This window comes from Python bivittatus, unplaced genomic scaffold, assembly GCF_059951505.1.
Source record: "Python bivittatus isolate LINGU-HERP-01145 unplaced genomic scaffold, Pbiv_v1 ctg000590_np1212, whole genome shotgun sequence".
In the NCBI taxonomy this organism is placed as follows: Eukaryota; Metazoa; Chordata; class Lepidosauria; order Squamata; family Pythonidae; genus Python; species Python bivittatus.
Genome location: NW_028277086.1, coordinates 16,778,030 through 16,799,133, shown reverse-complemented (window position 1 = coordinate 16,799,133; position 21,104 = coordinate 16,778,030). Strand labels below are relative to the sequence as shown.

At 35.5% G+C, this 21,104-nt stretch overlaps 1 protein-coding gene across 2 annotated transcripts in view; it reads right to left on the bottom strand.

Moving 5' to 3' along the window:
* CSMD3 (CUB and Sushi multiple domains 3) overlaps nucleotides 1-21,104 on the bottom strand; it is a 623,909-nt gene that overhangs the window by 163,921 nt on the left and 438,884 nt on the right. For both annotated transcript variants that reach the window (XM_088149036.1, XM_088149037.1), the window contains one exon: nucleotides 13,993-14,109. In XM_088149036.1, the coding sequence (XP_088005162.1) occupies nucleotides 13,993-14,109 (117 nt within the window). The remainder of the gene's footprint in view (nucleotides 1-13,992; nucleotides 14,110-21,104) is intronic.

Genomic DNA, 21,104 nt, shown 5'->3' with positions numbered 1-21,104 from the left:
AGATGACATCATCACTACCTGCAAGGGAGGGGAAAAGAAGAAAATGTATGAAGCGTGTGTCTAGGTCATCACACAAATGTTATGACAGGTGGACTTGCATCAGATGCTGATCCACAGGGACTTAAGTGTGTCATCTCTGTGCAGACATCACCACGTGTTGTTATTTTAGCAACATTGAGGATGCTGCTGGATAACTTAGTTAAGAATTCGCAAATTATGTAAACCTATTGGGTGAGGAAATATGGATCCGATAAAGTCAGAATAAATTCCGGGAAGATAAACCAAAGAGCTATACATAGAGAGAAGAACACTTGTGGAGTAATTATACCAGGAGAATAGATTTGATTAAATAATGTATAGTAGTAAAATTTTGTTCAACTATTTTGTTTGAAACATAAAAGTGTTTGAAAGGGTATTTTTATACAAAGTTAGCTTGGTCACAACAAATAGTACTGCTTCTTTTGCAGTAAGCGTTCATAGCAAATATTCACTTTTCCCCCTTATAATGTCAGTGTGAATATAACCCTTTATATTTTAAAAATATTAATGTACACCCAAACATTACAGATGCCCTTTAGATAAGGTTGAAGGATGAAACACACTAAGATATATAGTATATAAGAAATGACTACTGATTAACTATCTGTATAATGCTGATGCTTACTGTAGGTGTGCAAAATATCCTGAGAACTGCAATACCATCAACCTTGACAATACCATGACAACAGAATTTCTGTAGCCTGTCATGTCATTCCTGTTGGGGGGGGGGATTTTTTCCTAAAGATAAGAATGTACAACAACCTTCATGGATCTCTGAATCAAAGGCCAGAAACTTGGGAGACACAGCATTAGACTTAAACTATTATAGGACAGAAGGGCCTGAGATGGACAGAGAGTTCAGGTCTCCACCAAGCTGTAAGTAACACAGGTGAATTTAGATTCCATGATAAAAACACCATCCATGACTAAAGAACAGGTCACCTTGTAAGTAAAGGCTACACTTGCATTTGTAGTTCATCTTGGAATGGAAATTCATGCCATTGAATTAACTTAGTGTGTTTATCTTCTCCTTCCTGGTAGTGGTCCACCATGAATCTCCACTGGGTCTTCTTCTGTGCTGCTCTTCATAATTTGGATCAGACTAGTTATGCATATTGGCACCCCAGGTGTCTTTCTCACCCCCTGCTTCTTTTTCCTAATCAAATCTTCCCCTTCCCTCCCTCCCTCCCTCCCTCCCTCCCTCCCTCCCTCCCTCCCTCCCTCCCTCTGTCTCTCCCAAATTTACATAGATATGGGTTGTGGCTTTCCTGTATCTAGGGTTTTTAAAAATTTTATTAATTTTATTTATTATTAAATTTGTATGCCACCCACCTACCCCCAACAGGTGGCTCTGGGTGGCTCACAGTGAAAATCAGAAACCCCATCAACAATTAAAAATCCCCCATAAATATTTAAAATAAATAATCCATTAAACATCAGATCGAAACAACAAACCCTATACATATTTTATTTTATTTTTATTTTGGATGTGGAAGAAACTTGCATGAAAGGGGGAACATTCATTAATATGAGTCCCCACCTGCCATCTGATCTTATGAGCTCTACTGCTGTGAAAACTAGCCTTTAATTTCTTCCTGTTGTACATTTTTACATAGCCACATAACATTTTTCCCATGCTCAGCAACAATTACTTTGAACTCAGTGAACTACAGAGACATTTAAAAACCATGGATTACTGTTCTTCAAAGATTTTCCAACACACTGCCAGAAAGAAAGCAGGCTGCAGTTAATGAGCTTCATAAAATAATAAAAGGGAGATTGTGACTCCTCTTCCAATGCAAGCATGTTCTTTCCCATTGTTAAAGCTAGCACTTACGTTGCTATTTTTAGGCCCTAAAAATAAATGGAACATTTTATGCTATGCCATGACTGACTGTATCTCATTTTAATTAGATTATAAGGTCTCTCCTATAGTATACAAATCATAGTCTAAAAGCTCTAACTACGTTTTTACCACCGATGCAAAAACAATTAATATTAAAAATTTAGTGGGCTGGGGAAAAAAAATGTTTGAGCAATAGAAAGGGGAAAGGGGAAAGAAATACAAAATACAAATGATAAATATAAATTTTTCTAGAAAAAAAGAAGTTGAAGTTTCTTTATTTACAATCCAAGACCAATCATTAAAAATCAAATACAGAGGATAACACGCATACACACACACACTCTTTTATATTTCTAATTGTATCACATCTGTCTTCAAGACAGATGGGATACAATTAGTAATATGAATTGGACAGCTCCTATAAGCCATAGTTATTGAAAAAAAATTTGCAACCTTCTTGGAGATATCTGAAAATTGGTCATAAAAAGGAGAAAGGTCACCTCATGGTCATAAAAATATGCACGTTTTCTAACAATAGGTAGTATAAGGCTTATTCACCATTGTGTATAAAATGGGCATTTTAGTAATACATGTGATATGGTTTCAACCTCCATATCTGAGCATACGTAAGTGCAATGTTCATAAGGGAGGCTGGTATATCTGCCTGATGTCACCCAAATGGGTAACACATTGATTCAGGCCAAGGAGAAAAATCTCCTGTGTGGGGTATGTAAAATGTAAAATTGTCGTCATCGTCATCATCATCATCATCATCATCATCATCATCATCATCATCATCTAGGGATACTCCAAAAGGGAAGAGAGATTGCACATAACAAAGGTGAGAAACACCAGCTCTGTCAGATTGGAAGTCTTGGTCCCAAACCGTCTCCTTGATTTCAGCCAAAGTTTTATCAAGACCAAGAGTGGATATTGACAAGACCAAAAAGGCACAATATGCCAAATAATAATTTCTTTGTCTTCTTAAAGAAGAAACAAACATATATAACAGAGTAAGGTGTACTGAGGAGTTTCCCCAGAAGATTTTCTTTAAACAGAATCTAAGGTGACAAAGCCTCAAATGATCCCCAGAGGAGATGCAGCCTAATTCTAATCATATGTGAGCATTAAGAGTTAAATTAAGGTTATGCACTATATATTTTAAAAATTCTGATTGGATACTTTCAAGCCAAGAGGTGACCTGGTACATACACAGCTAGGTACCGTATAGCATGAGACCCAGAACTTTGGCTTCTAATAACTTAACTGCTGCTGAGATGTTGTTGTTGCCATGTTGACTTGCATATTTGATCATTCTAGGGATGCTGTTTGGGCTTTTATATGAAGTTCACTCACCTGATCTGATTGTTCCAGCAAGTGGAAGATTGAAATTGAGCACCTAGATAATTGAAGGTTTTAAACCTGTTCAGTAAGTCTCCCGTTGATCTTCCAGCTAACTGGGGACTTAATGCACTTTCGTTTTACAATAATTAATTTCAAGGTATTCCCTGGAGCACTAAAATGACAAGGCTTTAAGACATTGGCACATACCCACGTGTGTTACAGACAGAATGGGCACATAATCAGCATGTTGGAACAGGGATGGGGTGATGAGCAAGAGGTGAAGGATGGCATTCTGGCTTAGCAAAGATATCAACTACATTGTTAATATAAAAATGTTAAACAATAGTAGGACAAAAACATTTCCTTCTTTTATGCCTTTTTGAGTAGGGATAGGTTCAGTTAAATTGCCATTGCAATTTTCCTTTATTTGAGTGGTGGTGCCATGATATAATGCTATCATCAGTTTAAGGTGGTGAGGATTGATCAGTTGGGCAGCTGGTTTCCTCCAACCATCCATCTACTGTGTGGTATTGAATCAAAGGTTGCTCTTAAGTCAATGAAAGTGATATAGAGGGTAACTTTTGGTGGCCTTGAGTATTGTTGAATGCTCAGACCTGAATCTGGCCTGCTTGGGGAGCCAAAATGTTCTCTGACTGCATCCAATCCAATAGTTTATAGTGCAGGAATCTGTGTATAGTTTGCTAATTATAGTTAAGAGGCTAATTGGTTGATAATTAGTGGGATCAGACTTATTGCCCCCCCTCCTTTTTTTTTTTTTTTGTATATTGGAAAGGTGGTAGAATTAAGCCAGTCTTTGAGGATATAGAAATAACTGTTTATATAGCAGTGAAAACAGTGGCTAGAACAGATGACCACCAATCAGGATTTATTTTTACTGTTTTTCAATTGAGCTATTAATTTTTGGAACTCTGATGGTGAGATTGGGGACCATTCAGGAATGGGATCAAGTAATGGCAGGTTATGTGGACTTGAGATACTAGTTGCCAAAACAGATTATCATCTTTACATATCACAGTCTAGTGTAATCTGGTCAGGTTCTCTGGTGTGTAGCTTACTTTCTTCTTCTTTCTTGCCTCTTATAACCCTTTTTTTTTAGGAAAAAAAAATCTTGACTTAAAAATACTTGAAGGTTGTATGCCAGGTGACCCTGAAGGCAAACTAACCTTCCAGGGCTCTAGAGGGGCATCTACCTTAGATAACATGTTAATATCTAGTTAATATCTAATATAACTTTGCATCTTATTGCAAAGATTCTAATGTGGCTTTTTGACTAGACCGTGACAACCTACCACTTGTGGGTATCTCAGTCCTTGATATAAAAAGGCAAAATCAATCCCTACAAGTTAATGTTCCCCCTCCTACTTACAGATATCTCAAGCAAATAATGACACTCTGTTCCATGAGGAAATAATGTTTCTAGGAAAAGACTGTTTAAGACAAAATACAAAGTTCAACTGCATGATGTGGTGATCAACAAACTATTTTAAACAACCACCATAATAGGCATCTATTCTTTTTATGCTTAAAGGGACAGAAGTATTATGAATGGAAAAGTGTGTCTTCTAAAAGGGTTACTCATCCGTAATAATCCAAATTTAATCCTGGTACTACTTGTTTTATCTGTTTGTTATTTATAATAAAAGAGGGAAACTTCACAACTATAGTTTTTTGTTTGAAGAGCATTTCACAACCGTGATTATTTAGGAAGTTGTTACAAATTTCTTCACATGTTAAAATTCATTGGACAGGAACAGTAAGAAAAGTAGCATCTGGGACAACAAACTGTGAGTTAGTGTTTTCAGGAACAACATCAAACTATGTGTCTTCCTGAAGGTTACTCTTTGGGGTTATAATAATGGTTCCATTGTTATCATCCACAAACTTTAATGTCATGAACTCCATTTAGTTTCTCAAATATGCTGCTTAGCAGTTTGCATGCAAGAGTTGCACATTATTCCCTCCACCTGAACAATAATTGATCTCACCTCTGATGTTGAATCCATTCTGTTTATTCCTTTGCATTCCTTTGTAACATTGAGAATGGTCTTTCACAGTTTTATACTTTGACAAGACTGGTAAAGGTAAAATTTACAGTTTTTTCTTTATGCAGGGAAGACGCATAGTTTTTCCATTAAGTTAAGTTAGATATGAATAATACTGACGAGCCATTTCGAAAAGCTCAGCCAAGATGATAAGTCTCCTTTGGTTGTCTGACCACCAGTCAACTGTCTCCCTCCAGAGGCGCTCAGCATCGTGGGAAACTTTCTAAAAAGTTTCACCCCAGTTAAAGTCAGTCTCCTGATTTGACATAGCTTTCAATGATAGATATGTAGTAGGGGAAGTGTAGTGTGTTTATTAAAAAAAATTAAATAAATCTTCATTTTAGTACAAAATACAGGCAAAAAACCAAGATACACTACATTAACTATAACAAACTTTAACAACAAACAATCCCTAAAGTTAGAAAGAAAGAAAGAAAGAAAGAAAGAAAGAAAGAAAGAAAGAAAGAAAGAAAGAAAGAAAGAAAGAAAGAGAAAATTCTAGACAAACAAAAAAGGTCTTTTATATTAAACTTATAATTACTAGTTTACTGAAAGTACCATGTAATACTATAATATAATCTATGCTTATTACATTGCAGTATCACTTTTTAAATGAATCATAGCAGTGATCACAACACTTTTAAACACTGGAGATACTTAGAAAGCAACTTTATAATATTAGGGAATTGTGTAATACTGGGAAAAGAAAATGTAGTGAATAAACATGATTTCTTAAAAAATGCAACAAATAATCTAGAAATTACTATCCCTAAAATTTTTCTAAACTACGCACTTTCTCCAATAAATATTTATCTAGTTTGTATTTAACAAATACAATTTTCCAGGTGAATCCAAATAGTACTTTGAAATACTGTGAAGAGTGGAGAAATGTATCACTTTAAGAATGTAATTAAACCAACATATTATTTTACTATATTTCTGTCATGCTTCGTATAGTCTCTTACAAGTTCTGCCCTTTAATCAACTCTCTGCGTTTATGCTATTACTTTTTCCAATACAAAGTGCATTTGAAAGCAAAACTGAGAATACCAAAGTAACCGTGGAATGGCATGGCTTTTACACTGTCTGAAGATTCCACAGTCAGTGAACTATCTGACTGAGATAATGTGAGGTGACAACATTGTTTGGTTGCATTTGCTTCAGCTGGCAGAACAAATTTGGTCCTTGCATTTTCAGAAGTATGCAATAGTCAATATTTTATGGACCACTGAACAACAAATTCTGAGTGGCCTGTTGATGTTATCTCTTCCTAATTCCTTTTTATTATTTTATTTTTCAGATACACCACAGAGCATGGAATATTCTGGATATATTTCACATATCCAGAAATTTTGGATATATTTCACATATCCAAAAATTTAAGCAACAGGAGAATTTTCTGGAAAACGTTGACTCCTACTGTTGTTATCACCAACTTCTTAGAACTGTCCTAGCTTCCAGGAATAGGCACTGAGCTAATGGATGTAGCAGGAACACTGGGGGGAAATGACTGTTGTGTTCTTGATTTTAAGGAAAACTGAAGCTTATCAAATTTATCAAAGAAATGCTTATCAAATTTGCAGATGACACAAAACATTACATCCTCTAAGACAGTAATACAATTTAAAACAACCTTCATGGGATTTAGAAATGGGCTTGGGGAAAAAAAATGAAATTGAAAAGAGACAAACGCAAAGTTATGCATTGTTTCCAGCTGAGCACACCACATTTTGAAAAATATCCAGACAAACTGGAACAATTATGGTGAGGGCAATGAGGATGATCAAGGGACTAGAAACGAAGTCTTATTAAGACAAGCTGAAAGAATGTGACATCTTTAGTCCTGAGATGAAAGCACTACGGGAGGGATACAATAGAAATACCTAAAGGATGTCACCACTAACAGTAAGAATAGTTCAGTTCTGTATGATTGGAATTATGGGTATAAATACACTTTATAACAGTGCTATGTAGTCCTTCAGAGCACTCTGGAATCCTTTAAATAGGCATACCATCTATGAAGCATGGTGAGTTTTCTCTACAATCACTGTTCCATTTAAAGGGGAACCAACACCCTTCAACAGTAATTCAATTTTTTAAGGCTAAAATGGTGGCTAAATTTAAATATAGGGTGGCAGTCTGGGTTGAAGGAATTAAAGACAATCATCATTTGTTACAAGCTCAGTTCCTTTGGGCCTTTCTTCATGTCCCAAGTTGTGTCCCCACTACAATTTTGTTACCAGAAACAGGTTTATGTCCTCTTTCAATCTTAGCCTGGTTAGCCACTATTACATTATGGTTGAAATTACATATATATTAAAGTATCTGTTGGCCAGTTGGCATTAGTTCTTTCGGATGATTACATCAATTCCTGGACAGCCTTGTTATCAGATAGGATACAAGTAGGTGTAGATTTGATATGGTTATCTAGTTTAGATTTCCCTCAGCAACCACTCAGACTGAACAGAGGCTTTTAGAAATTGTCCACCAGGACTTGCAAGTGACATTAAATATCTTGCTGCCCAGTATATTTTGGAATAAGTTATGAGAAAGCATTTTACTTTAAACCTTGCATTAAGAATCTTTTTATATTTAGATATAGATGGATTTTTGGTATGGACAGGCTACATGTCTTCCCCTCTCAAATATTATGACAAAGAGATAAGGGAATTAGCCCCTCCAAAAGAATGTGTTCACATAAAAAGAATGTGTTCACTCTGATGCAGAGTCAATGGAGCATATGCTCCTATATTCGAGCTTTTATCATAGTTTGTGCATTGATTTGATTAATCCCACTTTAACATATTCTCCTGGACATCCTAATCAATTTCATGCTAAATATCTTATTATCAAATTCCTAAACTGACTCTAGCAGCAGCAAAGATTCTAACTGGTGTCATTAGGATTTGTAATTTGCTTAATAGGGACATTGGGAGTTGTAATTAAGGAAGTTTATATTAATTTGAATATTGCAAAATAATATTGTTACTTTGTTATGGCCTTTTGATTGTTTTAAATAAAAGGACTATCCCTCCTGAGCCATAAATGCATGTTGTTTTTGAACCTCCTCACTTTGCCTTTAAGAAATCAGTAAACATACCTCTATTTTACCATAGAACAAACTTGTAAACTTTTGAGAGCTTACTCCTGTGAGTTCCACTATTAAATACAAATTATATCTTGTAAGTGAGACAGGGAGAGAGATGAAAATTAAGCAACTGCCATTTAATTTTAATCAGTGAAGGACTTCAGAGTTAAACAATTAGTTATCATTGCACCCTTCTGCAGTATCAGTGGGAGAGTGTCAAATATGATGAGTCTTCCATGTTTACAAAAAGATTCTGTCTATGGCATGCTGTGTGCTTTTGTGAATCATTTATCTTCTTGCTTAAACCCATCACTGTATGAAATATTGAAGTTCTGATTCTGCATGACAGAATAATGAAACACTGAAAACAAGCTCCACCACTGTGGGTTTTTTTCTCCATAGAAAGTTAGTGGTGAAAAATTGAAAATTTGAAAGTGAAATAGCTTTTATTTGTACTCCATAAAATATAATCACCCAAGTAATTTGATGTCAAGATCTGTCACTTTTTCCAGCCTGTTCAAGAAACAATTATGATGAATGGTTCACCTTTTTACAATATTATTAATTAACTCTTGTCATAAAGATTGATTTTTGAATTTATATTAATAAGTATCAAAGTCTAGGGGAAAATCCCTAGACATATTTGGAGTCTGTAAGAAATCACTTTCAGAACATTGATGTATTAGGTATAATTGGTTGATTGATTCATTGATTGATTTGGTGCCATCAAACTGGTGTCAAGTCTTAGCGACCATATATGTTCTTGTACTTGTAGTTTCATCCAATTTTAAAGACAGAGAAGTATTAAACCCCAAGCTGAGACGACAAGATCTTCTATTGGTTCCCAGAATTAAATATATGGAAAATAAAATAGTAATTGTACTTCATTTTAATCCAATTTATTTTTGTCCTGGACTTTGCCCATTTGGCACGCTCTGGCATGTGGTTTAAAAATTGTACAACTAGGGGAGGCAGTATGACTAACATAAACCTTAAAATACATTGAGGTTTTTTTCCCCTATCTATGCCCTCCTTGTTTTTTACTGAAAGGAATTTAGAAGTTTTCACTTTGATGTCATCACATTGTATAACTTTCTCCTTAAATACATTGATGTTACCAAAACCAAATATAGAACATCGTTTCATACATCATGGACATCATTCTATACCCAGAAAGACCATATTGTTCTGTTCCAACCCTTATTCAGTTGTTTGGAAAATAGCTCGATAGACTTGGAACAGGGATACTTTGATACTTTCAAACCATCCTCAGCTATGGAAACTCACTGACTGGCTTTGGACTAATTGTACATTTTCAATTCAACCACTTTAAAGAAGAAATGCTATATATGCTGACTTGAGCTCCTGGGGAAGTTAAGAATATAAATCTAATAGTAAGTAAGCAAGCAAGCAAATAAAGAAATAACTCTTAATAAATGTATAACTTTTGCAAAACTAAACTCAGTTGGTGTCCCTTGTAATATGTTTGAACAAAACTGGATGAATTTTTGATTAATATTAATCCCTTATATGAAAGAATGAAGTATGTGAAAATAATACTTTTTGAAAATAGTTGAAAATACTTTTTGAAATACATTATTAATAAATAACAATGTATAAGTTATTTCATGACAAAATGGAATGAAATTTGTGGGAAAGTTAATTTTTCTCATTGACTTTGGACCAGCCACAATGTCTGGCCAACCTTCTCACAGAGTTGCTGTTGTGAAAATAAAATCAAGAGTGATTTCCATGTAAGCTATCTTGAGAGAAGGTTGTATATACAGCTAATAAATTAATTAACTAATAAGAAACAGAAATATTGCTACAATTGAATGATTGATGATTGATAGATAGATAGATAGATAGATAGATAGATAGATAGATAGATAGATAGATGATAGAAAATATCACCCCAAAGTCCAAAAACAGAAACAATATTGGCTCATCAATTTCACTATATACACCAGTGCATGGGAAGTAATAAAATGAGCTTGAACACTTAGCATGGAAAAGCAACTATGATTTGACATGAATAACATGGATAGCAAGTTCACACACAAAAAATCCCAATGAGGAACCTAAAAAGGAAGACATCAGAAGCCAGCTCTATAACACTTAGTAAAGATTTTAAAACAAAAAGGACACATATTGGGGGGGGGGGGGGAGAGAGAAAGAGTAATATAGAGGTAATCTAATAAAGATTACCTTCAGAAGACCTAGAGATGGTCTTGGACAGATAGCCATTCAAAATGAACTGAAATTAACACAGAATAATAAGAATAAAAGAAAGAACTCTTTCAGTTAGGTTCAAAATTTAAACAAGAGAAAAGAATCATTATACAATGCATTATCTTTGAGAAGTCCCAGCAAACAGGTGTGCCACATAACTGAAAAATGTCAAATGTTGTTCATATCTTCAAAAGAGAGGATCAAAGAACAACAAGCACTCCTAAGCTTTGGTACTTTGGGGGGGGGGGGGGAATATGGTCTAATGCTGTATTTAGTTACCAACGTCATTTTTGTAGATCTCAAAATGGTGGCACCAAAAATGTCAACTTGTTTTTTTTTTAATGTTATGGGGAAAGCGAGCATGCTGAATGAGAGCTGGCCACAGCCACGCACAGCCACGCTATGAGGTAATGCTCACTTTTCTACTTCAAATTTGCTAATTGTTGAGCTTCCAACAGTTTCTTCCTTCACAAAAAAGAGGAATAAATAAGATGCCCTTCTGGAGGAGGTGGCCTATACACTATTCTAAACCAGTGATGTAAATAAATAAATACACACACAAGTGTATGTTGTTGGAAACATGTATATGTGTCTATTGTTCTTTGTTATTTTGCAAAACATTCCTTTGGAGGGGGTAGCTAGAAAATATTGATTTCTGAAAGAGCTAACCGGTGCAAGAGAAGCCTAAAATGTGTCCCTCTATCCACGATACCAGTTCAATCTTGCAGGTAAATATTATCCCGCCTCACCTGGGAAATTCATTAAAACATTGCAAGGATGTCAAACTGCTATGCTAACAAATTGGCATTGAGCTGGCCTGGTGAAGCATGAGCTGAAAGGTGGTTGACAGGGGAGGCAGTCTCTGGTGATAAGAGAGACTTACAGACTTAAGATTAACTTGCTGGAAAGAAAGCTTTATCCATATGAAATCCATGAACAATGCTGGATTTCTGAGGATTGTGAAGAAGAAGCTTGTAATACATTGGCACTGACTTACAGATAGTGCCATATGATAGGCAGTGATGCAGTGAGGACATTGTGTGATAGGATTCATGGAGTTAAAAAAGCAAGCCAGACTAACAAAATTCACACAGCTATTAAAAAAAAAAAAAAAAGCTTAGAATGGCACCGTTCCACTGATACCTGTCTGCAAATGACATATCCAGCTGTGAATATTATGTCACAACTAAAGAGATGCATGTGATTTACTTTTCACAAATGCTTTGCCCAAGGTTATGGAAACTGCACATAAGTAGGGGAAATTGTCTGAAGAAGACGACATTGGAAAATAGAAAAAAGCTGCAGGAGAAACCAAAAGAATAAGAAAGCAGCTTATTAAACAAAACATTTGCACTGCGTTAGAGTAACTCCATATGCTACATGAAGTATGACAAAGCTCTGAGAGCATCAATGTGATCAAAGGCAAACAGGCTCAAGAAAATCCCAAGAAATAAAGATAAATGAGACAGAGGCAGAACTGAAGAAAAACAGAAGGGAAAAAGAAAAAAAGAAGAAAAAAAAAACAGAAAAAGGAATGAGTGGAAATCACTCTCACTATTTTATGTATACCACTTATTTTGAAACATAGTCCACACATATACCTACCACCCCACAAACACACATATACTGACTTCTTTGCATGCATCATTCCACATAATTTCCTCTCTATTTTAACACATGTAAACAACTTTTATATCTTTTATTATGTGAACGTAGCCTGCAGAATAAACTGCATAAGCACGTTTTAACCTTTGATATGTCATTGCATTTAGATTTTGCTCAGAAAATCAATCTTACACTAATTTTATTTTTAGTTTGATTTTTTTCTGAATTGCCTTATATATTATCAAAAAGATTACTCAGAGAGAACATAATGAAAGGCAAATCTTAAGTTCAGTACACAGGTCCACGCCCATATACTGTACATATATACACTAATAGGAAGGGGAAACAAGAAACATATTTTTAAAACTTCTTTTCTGTTGTTGTTCAATATTCCAGAATATTATTTTTTTTCCTCCAAATTATTATTTGTACTTTCAACTTGTCTGGGCTAACCTAGGCTGGGTAGATAGGAGACCGCCAACAAAAATTAGGGTTATAGACTTGATTAGAAAATTGAAAACAACAGGAGGAGGAGGAATGGATAATCACAAACTACTTCAGTATTTCTGCCTGCAAAACTACATGGAAATTCCATGAAAAAGTCACCATGCGTTGGACTTGACTAGAAGGAGATATCAGAGTGTCCTCAGTGTCTGTCACTGTCTTGATAAGGATTGGATGATCAATGTTGCACGTATTGTGTGGATGTAAACAGTGGAAGGTTTCAATCTTGCCCACATTTCAAATCCAATGATTGTCATTGCAGATGTTCTTGGAATATATGACTTTACAGTGGTACCTCGGGTCACGAACGCTTCTGTTCACGACCAATTCGGGTCACGAACAGCACCGTTCGCAAAATTTTGCTTCCGTTCGCGAACTCCGCATCGGGTGATGAACAGGATCCGTGGCCATTTTCCCTGCTGACACACGTGGTCGTGGCTTCCTGTAGGGAGGGGGACTCTCCCTCCAAACAATAACTACTTCCCCACCCACCTTCCTGTCCTCCACGCCTCAAGCAAGGTTAGTGTTCTCTCTCTTCATACTGTACTGTACTTTGTGTCATATTTTTGTGGTTTAAAAAAAAATACATATGGTTCAGAACGGATTAACCTTATTTACACTGAACCTTATGGGAAAATTTGATTCAGGTCACGACCAAAATTGGTTGGCGACCAAATTTGTAGAGGTCTGCACCCAGGGCAGATCACTTCCACTGCCCCAGTGGTATGAAACCTAAGACAGCTTTTCAGTAACTGAAACTAAAATTTAACTTTGGCTATTGAGTGGTAATTTTCTATATGGTTCTAATTTCCTTTTCTTCTTTATGAATTCTCATAGATAAATCTGTGCTAGGTGTTACCCAACAAATATTTCTATATTAGTATCTCCCCCACCATTCAAAAATATCCATGTTGCATATCATATGCAGTTCTGGTTTAACGTATGCAATGTTTAAGTAACCAGAGTCCTGACATACTCACTACGACAGGTTGATAAAAATAACTTGATAAAATGAATGTAAAATCTTCTCTGAGAACAATACTTTTTCCAAAACACAATTATAGCAAGCTGTAAGACTGAAATAATTCGTCTGAATAACAAATTGATACTCAGAATTGAATCTAGCAGTGATATGTTTGAATGAAGGTTTCAGATGCATCGTATAGGTTTCTCCACATAACAAACACAAGGTTAAGGTAAATACATGGGATTTTTAACTACAATATAATTAAAATACAGATTACTAAAAAAAAAAAAAAGCTGTTACTTACCAAATTCTTTAGGAACCGCAATGGAGTAAATGCAGTTATGTCCTATGCTATAGTTTTTAGGGTAGTTTGGAGATAAAACGGTGCCTTCAGAACCTGTGGAACGTCTTCCACAAGGTGCTACAAAGTAAAGGACAATTTATTTTATAATATGGTAGAAAAAGTGGAGTAAAAAAATAAGCAAAATAAATATTATCTGCCTTCAAAAAGAAATAAATGCTTTGAATCACAGCGTTTCATGTAGTTTTTCTCACTTTCTGAATACACAAACAAACCCTTTTAACTATTGCAATGCTATCGATAGGCTTGCTAGCCAGAACAAGGGAATGATCGTAGAATGCACTATTGACCTGTAAGTGTAACCACACAGAATGCTTTTTTAAAGAGTGCTCTCTTCCATTCATTCCTTTCCTCACACAGGTAGGTTTATACCAGAGGCCCAGTATCTATCTGAAGCAGAACTTTCCAAAAGTCCAGTAAATACTACTATGGTTGAACAAAGCAAGCAGGAGGGCATTTTGCTAAGCAGACATCTGAAGTTGCTGCACAAAAGGATGAGATGTCTCAGAGCCTTGGTGTGGCCTCCCCATGTTATCTCTGCTGTATGTTCCACGGCACAGTTTACCTTATGAAAAGTTCTCTCTGAAAAATATGTCATTCAAAGGAATAAGAGAGGAGGGCTAGGCAGATAACAGAATCTGAGTCATGCCATCATGCCACAAATGCTGTCCCTTTTGTATGTGTATCACATGGGAAGGAAGGGAGGGAGGGAGGGAGAAAGGAAATAAATCTCGTTCTTTCAGCTTGCACTTGAGCTGCATATACTGTATTCTAAATTTGTTCCCCTGATTTTAAAGGTTTCACATGGCTTTCTTGTGCATTTCACTGTTGCAATTACATTTTTGTTTCATATTGGTGCCAAATCTTTATTTGGTCATGGACTGGTATAAAATAACAGCAAGAATTACAACATTTCAATAATAACGGTGAAACCTATGAGTTATAAAAATTACTTAACAGCTATCATTACCAACACAATACCATAACATTAAAGAAAAATATCTTTATATAAACGTTCTTAATCTTAAAACTATAAGTACTGGAAATATTGATGCTGATAATTGCAATTTGGTACTCTTAAAAAAAAAAAAACAGAAATAAATATTATCTGATGAATTGCCCAGAAATTCTGATGTAGTAAATATAAAAGATTCATTCTTGTTTATAGTAGTGAGAAACTGCCCAGAGTTGCTGGGAGTTGGGTAGCATATGAATTCAATTTATTAATATTACTACAATACTCTCCTAAGCCAATCTTCAGTGGAGTGTCTAGGTAATAAAAGAGTCCCCAACATACACCAATATTATTTGGCGTATTATGGTTGTTGCACAGTGAGCCAGATGTGCAACTGGATTTGGCATTTTGATCCACCTATCGAGTCCTACCGAAGGACCTGGGATAGGCAGATGTTGTTTGATGGTGTTAAAGGTATCGTCGCAGAATGGAAGCTGTTCCAAGTAAAGCTGCTTTTTGCAACTGACTGATGGTGTTTTTTTCAATGCCGATGGTCTTCAGGTGGTACTCCAGATGTTTTGGGATTGCATCTAAGACACCTAGTACTATTGGTACTACCTTTGTTTTCTTTTGCCATAGTTGTTCTATTTCTATTTGCAGGTCTTTGTATTTTGTGATTTTCTCCAGTTCTTTCTCTTCTATTCTGCTCTTTCCAAGTATTGCAATGTCTGCTTTTCAGACTTTTTTTTTTTTTATCAACAGTTGGTAAGTCTGGGGTGTTGTGTTGTAGGTGCTTCTCTGTTTGAATTCTAAAGTCCCAAAGCATTTTAGCTTCTTATTTTCTATTACTTTGTCTGTTTTGTGGTTCCACCAGTTCTCGGTTGCAGGCAAATGGTATTTCTTGCAGATATTCCAGTGCACCATTGTTGCTACTTTGTCATGCTCTTGTTTGTAGTCAGTCTGTGTGATCTTCTTGCAGCAGCTAACCAGGTGGTCCACTGTTTCTTCAGCTTCCTTGCAAAGGCAACATTTGCTGTCTGATGCTGTCTTCTCAATTCTGGTTTTATATGCATTTGTTTATCAGGCTGGGTCTTGTGCAGCCAGAACTAGACTCTCTGTCTCTTTCTTCAACTTTCCTGCTCTTAGCCATTGCCAGGTCTTGTTGTTATCTGCTTTGCCTGCTAGTTGTTTTGCGTACGTGGCCATGTAATACTTTGCCTTGCCATGTCTCTTTTCTATTCTTCATTTGGACTTTCTTGTAGGCCTGGTTGGTCTCTTCAGTATTTAGTAATCCTTCATGTTGTACTAGTTTGTTGTTGTCATTATTATTATTATTATGTGCTTTCAAGTCAGTCTTGACTCCTGGCAACTACCTGGACAAGTCCCTGCAATTTTCTTGGCAATGTTTCAAAAGTGGTCTGCCCTTGCCTTCTTCCTAAGACTGAAAGAGTGACTGGGTGAAAAAGTCACCCAGCTGGCTTTCATGGCTAAGGTGGGACTAGAACTCATGGTCTCCTAGTTTCTAGGTTTAACCACTACACCAACTTGGCTCATTACTTGAACGAAGAAAAAAATTTTCTGTATTCACTAAAAGTTTATTTAATAATTCAGATAAGAATAGAAACAGTCATACAACATCTTTACCCAGAATAAAGAAAGATGGGGTTAGGCAAAACCAAACCAAACCAAACCAAACAAACCAAAAAAAAAAAAAAAAAAGCAAATAATACACAAGTTTTATGGTACTGTGTTCAGTCACTTCAAAACAACATCCATGGAAAATAATAGAATACAGTTTGATACAAACTACTTGGATTGAAGGCATAAAAAATGTAATTAGTATTTTAATTATTCAAAACTTCGATCATAGATCCATTATGTTGTTTATATCTTTTTTTAAAATACAAAATTAATGTTAAAATATGAATGGGATCTATTACCTGATTTTCTCTAACAATTGAATGACTGAGAAACTTGGGAAAGTTCTCCACAGTTTAAAGCATTTTTGATAACTGCTGGAATATTCACAACTCATATGATCATTACCTGTGCTCTAGGTAAGAACAAGGGGTAGGATCATGTTGCTATCACTGGAAGCAGATTCAACTATCAGAATGAGAGGGCAATTATTTTACCCCTTCAACTCCACAGCTAGCCAGTAACTGCTCTGAAGGACTGTCTACCTCTCTGGAGCAAATTTTGGGGGGCTTATGGAGAGATAGGATGGAGAGGTAGAGAGGGAGGATGAGGATGAGGAGCAGGAAGTGGCATTACATAATCAAAGGTCTGCTGAATGTCAATGAATTCCATACCATGAAGTTGAATGAATGTCTCTATTTACTCAAATTGTTTCAAGAGATTTTATTTCTATCTAATCTTATGAAGGGCATATATCTAATATACGCGATATTGCAGCTCATTATTGTTTAAAAGATATAGTGCTACAAAAATAGAAATTAATGGATTTGAAATTCAGATTGTGGAATACACAAGGCTAAATATTGATTCATATTCTTCTAATATCCAATACTAAATACATACTGTGTTGAATAAAAAGTTCTAGCTCAGAATTTAGATACATACAAGGTCGTTTACATAAAATGTAAAATGAGGAAGAGACTGCGAAAGAAAGAATTTTCACAAAGGCATGCATTTTCAAATGAAGTAAATTTTATATGCAAATTCTGTTATATTTTTCAACAAAACCTAGAAGTGGTACTTAATGTCAAATTACATATGGAATTTGCAATAAAGCTGTACAATAATAAAGCTTTAATTACATTATCTAGTGGCTCAGTCTTATATGAAAGTATCAATTTCAAATAAAATTGAGCTCAGGAATATTTTAGCATAATGCTTATTTTATTTCTAACCACAGCAGAGAAGTTTAGCCAGTCTTAATAAATCACAGCATGGATGGGACTCTATTTTGTATGACCCAAAGGTGCAAATCTATGCAAAGTGCTGATCATCCAGTACCGTTATTCAGATAGTCTTTAAAATGCCTTGGGATGACTTGCCTTTTAGTTTTTAAATATATTAAATAAGCATATTTGCACATTTGCTAATTCAATATTCTATATTCCATTATGTTAGGCATGCAGAACACCTTTCATCCCACACTGAAGGATTATTTGCTTCCTGTAAATCTGGGTGATTTTTTTGTTCCTCTCTTGTGAGCAAAGAGTTTAAACTGAACTAAAGGAATATTTTACTCTATGCTGTTCCAATGCAACAAGGAAAGAAATCATTCATCCCATTCCACCAGTTCTCTCTTAACTCATCCATCCCTTCCCGTAAACCCTAAAGAAAGCGGGAGGAAAAGGGCTTGGTTGAATTCATTTTCACAAGTACATTCCCTGATACGTGCATCAGCTATCCATTTTTGTACTCTTTGGATAACGTTGTATACAAAATGTTTCTACTTTTGTGCAAACACTAAGCACCGTCTACATAAACGGTTTGCATGACAGAGAAACCATAAAGAAGGAAAGGAGTAGACGGAATCCATTTTCGTAGGCACATTTCCCTAATTCATATCTCAATATATACATTTCTGACTGCTGTTGTGGTTGTTATTTGGGAAAGGATAAACCATGAAGGTAAATTAACACAGTCTGTGTTGCATATTGATTATGCACAAAGAGAAGTCAACAAATTTTATCAGCATTCCTAAAAACAAGCTGGGCTATTTCTTGGCATGAAAAACAAAACAAAATAAAACTAGATCAAAAAACTTTTGATTTGACTTGGATTGGCAATTATTGTAACTTCCAGTAGTATCCACTTAATATATATATTTTACAATAAGAACGGATGGTTTGCTTTTGCATGATGGGTTGTTATTTTTGTATATTCTTTACAATGTTTGCTGCCTAATAACACTGTTTATAACCATATTACTGGCAACAGCAAGCACTTTTCAGAGATATTCCTTATCAGTCTGATGTGGGATACTTCGTGTTTTCTCCATATTTGTAAGAATAAATACCTATCAGCCACTTCTGAGTGGTAGTCTATCACAGATAATTCTTCTCCCTTCCCAAAAATAAATAACATATCATAGACTTAATTTTTTTAAAAAGGAAGAAAAATGTATGAAATTTTTGCCTTTGGACTCAGTGAGAATTGCAAAATGATTTAAATTCTTCTTAGCATGAAATGGGGTTTTCCACTGCACTGAGCAATAAAATACTAACTTAGGAACAATAAATAATAGTTTCCTGAAAGGTAAAACTTACATAATACGATTGAAAGTTGACACTGACAAAAAAATTAAACATTATTTTTCGTCGTATGTAAAATATACAATCTGCAAACCTTAATTACTTTCTGCTTTTCACAGCTATCATGAAATGTCAAATGCTTCAGCGTATTTGCTTGGTTAATCTTTGCATTCATTCATATTAGTATGAGATTGTGGACTTCCTTCATGTCACGCACTTATGAAAAAGGCTTCAAGGACATTTAAAATAAGGATATTAGCTACAGGCAAAAATATATCTAATACATAATACACTGAAGAAATGTTAAAGTACATATGTTTCCTTCTGTGTTTCCTTAGTTTAATTTAGTGGGGAAATACACTTTCTCAAAACTTTTTGATAGGATATTGAACTGATGAAGAGAGTGTTTGGTTTACTGTACAATTGTTGGGCTGTGAGGATTCAAAGAACGTAAGAAAAATGCATATCTTATCATCACTGATTCCTATCTAGACCCTATAAGATGATTATTTGGATTCTTTTGATTTGATTCTCTTGGATTCTGCTGATTTAATCAGGGGCATTCTGCCACGTGAAAACCTATTCTTCATACTCAGAAGTGAAATGTCAGGTATTTACATAAAAATACAAGTTCAATGGCACCGGAATGTCACAGCACAGAAGTCACAGACTTACATATCTGCTCAGGAACTGGCAGCAAAAACATTGTGAAACCCTTGTGAAATGTACACAAATGCCAGCATCTCGTTTAATCCTATCAAAATGCTACAAGAATGGTTGATCGCTCTTGAAGTTTTAGCAATTTGGTGAGTGGAAGTACCTGTCTTGTTCAAGAGGGAGAGGTAAAAACTAAAGAGTGCAATCGCACACAGCAAGACTAGGGAAATATGAGATATTTCATGAAATGGGGATATAGCAAGTATAGTCAAAGTCCAGACCAAGATAGCAGAGAAAATATTAAGTGTATTATAATTCTTGAAGACGAGGCATAGTATATAATGAACAGTCAAGCCAAGGTTCAGAGGTCCTAATAAGTGAATTGAGTTAGTCTTCAGCATACAAGGCAAGGCTGCAATGGATAGTTCCAGCACTAGCTTTTCCAAAAAGAGCTTTCTATATTAGAGTTTTCAAGTCCCTATCCCACCTCATCTGGTATCCATAAGTGTGGCTTTCATTATTCTCTGTGTACTCTTGCAATATCCCTTGATATTTAACTTTGAATCCTGACAATTTCCATGGGCTTAGGCCTTCTGCCAGAGAAACTGGTCTCGACATTCAGGCAGGCTTGTTGGGGTAGTTCTTCTTCAATCTCTGTGCTGGAGCATGGCTTCACAGATTCAATGGATTTCAAAGATAGCACTGGCTCATCCTCAGTTTCCAAGGAAAAGCCATCAGGAAGGGTCCTAGTACCCAGGTCAACACTTGTTCCATGTTGCCAGAGCTAGAAATAGCTGATGTCCCCTGTGACAAATTGTCTGTTAGTTTGCTGATGAGCCTTTTGTCTTTATTGAGTAGTAATATTTTTGCTCTATAAGCAAGCAATACAATCACAACATAGTACAAACCACCATCAGCACCGTAATTTTAAAATAATAAATTAAAAACATTATCTAATCCCAACACTATCATAATTTAAATTGGTAGGAAGCAATGCCATGAAAATAAAAATTCTAACTGAGGAAAATATATGTAGCTCAGGGATGAATATTACCTAGCTGGGTAATGAAACATTTGCAAGCAAACAACCAAGCTCAGAGAGCACCAAGGACTCCACAATAAAAAATCTTCCAGCTTCATAAAGAAAAATAAATGTTTTAAGGCCCTTTTAAAATATCAGATCATAACCTAAATATAGTTCAAAGGGAGTCGAGTCC